This window comes from Centruroides sculpturatus, unplaced genomic scaffold (assembly GCF_000671375.1).
Source record: "Centruroides sculpturatus isolate CEXI.00-Female unplaced genomic scaffold, Cexi_2.0 scaffold132, whole genome shotgun sequence".
NCBI classification, from domain to species: Eukaryota; Metazoa; Arthropoda; class Arachnida; order Scorpiones; family Buthidae; genus Centruroides; species Centruroides sculpturatus.
The window spans coordinates 87,895-93,243 of record NW_019384471.1 but is presented as its reverse complement, the minus strand read 5'-3'; the positions used below and the strand labels follow the sequence as shown (position 1 = coordinate 93,243).

Here is a 5,349-nt window from a genome sequence, read left to right as displayed (position 1 = left end):
AACAGTCGGAAGCGCGGCCATTTTGGAACCATACGTAACATTAACCCTTATTTCTTTTACTACGATTACTAAAATTGAAGTTCATAATTTAATAATTAAATTATAGTGGTAGAAAATAATATAAAAGTATTTATATTATTTATACTCGTACAATTTCAAAACTATTTTCTGTAATAATTTGTTTCTGACTTAACGGATATTTTGACGACAGAAGTTTAAAATCATTGATTTCCTTACCTGTCCATTATTTTTGTTTGACAGAGTTGAATTGTTTGGACGACGTGGCATGAAAAATTTTGTCAAGGTCCTGATGAGAATGTGCAGACAACTGAAAGTATCAAAGACCACTGAGTCAAGACCGTTTACACGTGCAACTATCTATGTTGCTGACTTCGATGGACACACACAAATTGTATGTTGTGATTGGATAATTTAAATTAGCAAGTAGTGACACTAGTGAGACTTTATTAAACTAATTTTTTCTCATTTTTTCGTTAAGGCGTGAAATATTAATTTGTATTGTAAATGGTACTTGAAATATTATAATGTACTGAAAATGTACTAAAAAACTAAATGTACTTTCAATTTACTGGAAAGGGCAAAATGTACCAGAAAAGTACAAATGTACTAGGAACGGCAACACTGATGACTGTCCCCTACACAACTCCACCAAAGGAGGCCTGTCGCGCATCATTGGTTTACGCGGAAAAAAAAGGTCCAATACTTTTTGAACAGACCTTGTATCTGCATATATCTGTATATACTAACTATTATATCTGTATATACTAACTTTGGTTTGTTCCTTTATATATTATTTTTTTCTCTGGTTTATTTGTAAATAAATGTGATGCAGGCGCTGTGAGATCCCACTTCTTCCTCTCTCTTCCTGCCCCCATTTTCATTCCCTATCCTTCAATCTCTCCCTCTTCCTTCATTTCTTTTCCCCTCCTGGTCGTACCTATGAGTGATATCAGGAGTTTTCCACCTTCCATCATCAACATCGCCGTAGTCTAAGGTCCATTTGTATTCGTTTGTTCGATAAACCTGTAAAAACCGTAGACTTCTCTAAATGTATTTTTAATTAATAGATTATTTAACGCGCTTAATAAATAAGCAAGTTTAATATAATTATCTTTGTTATATTAGATTCAGTACATACCCTATGCCCAGTGAATGCCAATTCTTGCTTTGTTAACATCTTCTAATTTAGATATAAATACAAGTCGACTCCCCCATAACACTGTTGATAATTTCGTTTTATATGAATTCCATGTTGTACGAGTCACTTATATTTTACAAATGCGTGTGCTGGGCTGTGAACGGCCCACGTATTTGTAAAATCTAAGTGACTCGTACAGCATGGAATTCATATAAAACAGACTTATCAACAGGGTTATAGGGGGTCAACTCTAATTCGATGGTATAGTCGCTCACATATTCACCCTCGGAAAATTTGCATGTTTCAAATTTTAACAAATCTTTTAATTCGTTTCCGAATTCAATCGTTATATTTTTATGAACTTTTAAAACGATTTTGTTATTAGGTAGTAATGCTAATTTAATATATTTAAAAATTCCAAGAAATTTTTCAACAGAGGAATATAACCCGATTGGAATAAAAATTTTTTCCTCTACATCGATTTCCTCAACAACTTTTTTATTTCTTTCCACTAAAGTTATGAACTGAATCTTTGAAAAATCTAGCATTTGATAGATATTCCTTACTCGCTCCTCGCAATATTAAACTCGAACTCTGTTGTTTAAATGTAATATCTGTGTTTGGTAAATTTAAATAATAAAGTAATTTATGAGCATTAACTTTCGACATATACAACTCGAAACCCTCTTTAAAATTTAGTTTTACGTTTTTATAATCTTTGTCTAAAACAAATTTTACCGAGTCAGATTCTGTTAACAAAATCAGTTTGAAAACTGAAACAGTTATTCAAGCATAAATACTTTAGGCTAGCAAATCATTGTACAGTACCAACAACCAAGTTGAGGCTTATGCAATTTATAGTGTTCTGCTGTTCTTGGACTCACAGCACAGCACTGTAAAGAACCGAAGCATCAACATCCTCCCTGACAGTAGGCTGGCCCTTCACCAGATCTGGAACAGGAACGTTAACTTCACTATTAATAATGAGTCAATTATCCTCCTTATTAGCCTGCAACAGGAGATGCACATTAACTTCTATTGGATCAATGGCCACTCCAATAACAACTGGAATAACAAAGCTGATCAATTGGCACAAACTAAACCTGAAAGAACTGCCTTATCACTTACTCTCTTATCACCACCTCCTAGATCTCTAATAAGTTAAATCAGCAAACTGCCAGAAAGTGGCAGGACGAATGGGATTCTAAAGACACTGATAGGATCAATACAAATTCCTTCCAAAAGTCACCTCTTCTAATGATGGGTGTCTTGCACCCATCTCTACCTACACCAGTTGCTAACGGGGCACAGAAACTCCAGGGCCTATATGAGATGTTCCTGAGAGTAGATGACAGCAAGGGTACACACTGTCTCGAGGATAATGAAACCTCCTTACATCTGCTTTTTTACTGCCAGAAATATGACAAAAAACCCACAACAAGTGATCATTATTCTCAAAGACAATCTTCCTTGGCCCTGCCAACCTTCCATCCTGCTAGAAAACAACAGGTACTGAAAATACTTACTAGACTTTATTAAACATCTGGACAATTTCAAGTATCATCAGACTCAGCAGAACAACACAATCTGAGTTCTTCCTTCCGGTTCTGCATTTCCTGGGTGCTGTACGTTATCCTCTGTATCAACACAATAGTGATGTCTCTCCAAATTTTACTTTTACCGTGCCTCATGGTTTATCATACTGCTATTTCCCTCGCACGGGAATTTCGGTGAATAATATATTCTCTTTACAGTATTTTGGTTTTGGCATAACGCTTACGAAGACTCACTCCCAACTACTTTCTTTTTCACTATCTACCATCTTTTTCTCCCTCTTACCACTCTTATCCCTATTCTCACCCCATATTTCTCTTTCTGATTTTTTTTCACTAAGGCTATGCCTAATGGTGCAGGCTATATCTTTTTCACTTATAACCTATTTCTGTTAAACCTGTTTCTCTGTCTCTCACTCAGGAAACAGACACCTTCTCGACTTACCCGTATGCACCCCCACTCGATAATTTTAGACCTTCCTATTTAACCTTTAGTTACAATTCACAGATTAGGATTCGTTTAACTATACTTATCTCGTCCAACCTGTTGCCGAATAAGTAATAATTGGTCGGCATATCTCACATATTGTTCATTGTTTGTCTTGTGAGTATAATGATGGCAATTTTAAAACCATCAGTACAAGAATATTATAGTAAACAACAATAATCAATTAATAATTTATTTTACAGTTGGATTTTCTCAATAATAAACAAGGGAAGAAAGCGAGAATTAAAAGAAGAAGATTTATATGAAACTTCAAAATATCATACTTCGGAATATCTTGGGGACCAACTTCAGAAGTAAGTTCATTTCTTACAATTTTCAAAATTTTAAAATACAGTAAATTTTTATTAATCTGTTCCTGTACACAAATAAACTGGTAGCAGATTATTGAAAAGCAAAAATCCTGGTTTCTATAGTGTGAATTAGAAATTAAACAAGTTATTAAACATCTTATCGATGCAGACATTTCTTGAATTCCTTAATACTCATGCTGCTGTATACTTTTGATTTTGATTACGATTGTTATTTGGTTACTCTGAAAATGATACAGTACAGGAATGTCATTGTGTTAAGATACCATGCATCTTGTCACGTGTGATTTTGTGCACAGCTGCATCTTAGTTTTGTTTTAATTGCAGCTCAGAGATTTTCGCACCGGCATGATCAAACATTACTTGATACTACAAACTCAACAGGTTTGATCTTAAGGGCGTGATCAAACATTACTTGATATTACAAGGGCACGATCAAACATTACCTTGATATTACAAGGGCATGATCAAACATTACTTGATATTACAAGGGCATGATCAAACATTACTTGATATTACAAGGACAACTAAGGGCATGATCAAACATTACTTNACATTACTTGATATTACAAGGGCACGATCAAACATTACCTTGATATTACAAGGGCATGATCAAACATTACTTGATATTACAAGGGCATGATCAAACATTACTTGATATTACAAGGACAACTAAGGGCATGATCAAACATTACTTGATATTACAAGGACAACTAAGGGCATGATGAAACATTACTTGATAATACAAACTCAATTTACAAAATATTATTGTATTTTCACAATAAATTGACAGTATGAAAAAGCACCATATATAACAAAAATCTACATTAAGTCTTAATAAAAAAATCAAGTATTAAGAAAAGTATTAAGATACTGTTTTCAAGTTTTTATTCTTATTGCATGTTTTCAGAGAGTGGAACAAGGAATTTCAGAAGAGAAATCCAAGCATACTAAGAGCTGTATTGAGATTTCTTGGATGGAAATACTTGATAATATTTTTACTTGTACTCTTTCAGGTACTGTGATAACTGATTTGAAATACAAATTGCACGCGTTAGTACAATTTAAAAAAATGATGTTTATATTTATTTTTAGGAAACAGTGTTAGTTGCAGGCCAAGTATACTTTTTGGGACAAACAATACATTGTTTGGACAACAGACAAAAATTTAATCTATACAACATTAATGTAACACTTGCAGGATTTTTTAGCTTTACTGCGATTTCTCTGTTGTTATATAACACAACTTTCTACATGGCAGATTTATATGGTATGAAATTAAAGATAGCTTTCTGCAGTGTTATATATAGGAAGGTAAGTATAAAATATAATATATTATAAATGTGCAATTATATTGTAATTATAGTTTTCATATAATAATATTGTGAGATCCGAAAGGCCCTGGGTCTAATTTGTGAATTTTTATTAATAATTTTAAATCATCGACAAAATATTATTTCATTTTGTGTGAAAAAACTAGTGTTTTAGACGTGGGAAAAATTTATGACAAATGTTATTTCCTTTCATCGAGGAGAACATCCGCTGTTTTTCCCGTATCTAGTTAAAAATCTCGCTCAGATGGGAAATGGTTACCCCTCATTCATCCCCCTCTCATCCGTTCTCACGAAAGAGTTAATGGACGATGATTGGACGAAATTTTGAAATAAAAGGAGAAATTAGTCAGAATTCGAGGAGTTCTCCGACCGATTTGAAAGTGTCCAGACTCCACATACGTTTCCTCCTGATGGCCAACGCCCATAACGGAGTCCGATAGACAAAGTCCCGAGTCTACACTTAGAAGAAGTGATATCTTTATATTTT

The 5,349-nt window shown here is 33.7% G+C and overlaps 1 protein-coding gene across 1 annotated transcript in view; it reads left to right on the top strand.

The window, feature by feature from the left end:
• Window positions 1–355: 355 nt before the first annotated feature.
• The window catches only part of LOC111621185 (multidrug resistance-associated protein 4-like), a gene marked incomplete at its 3' end in the record, with an annotated part of 89,519 nt that continues 84,525 nt past the window's right edge, over window positions 356–5,349 (top strand). Inside the window, exons 1-4 of the mRNA XM_023363266.1 lie at window positions 356–412; window positions 3,403–3,513; window positions 4,439–4,544; window positions 4,624–4,842. Of these exons, the coding sequence (XP_023219034.1) occupies window positions 381–412; window positions 3,403–3,513; window positions 4,439–4,544; window positions 4,624–4,842 (468 nt within the window). The remainder of the gene's footprint in view (window positions 413–3,402; window positions 3,514–4,438; window positions 4,545–4,623; window positions 4,843–5,349) is intronic.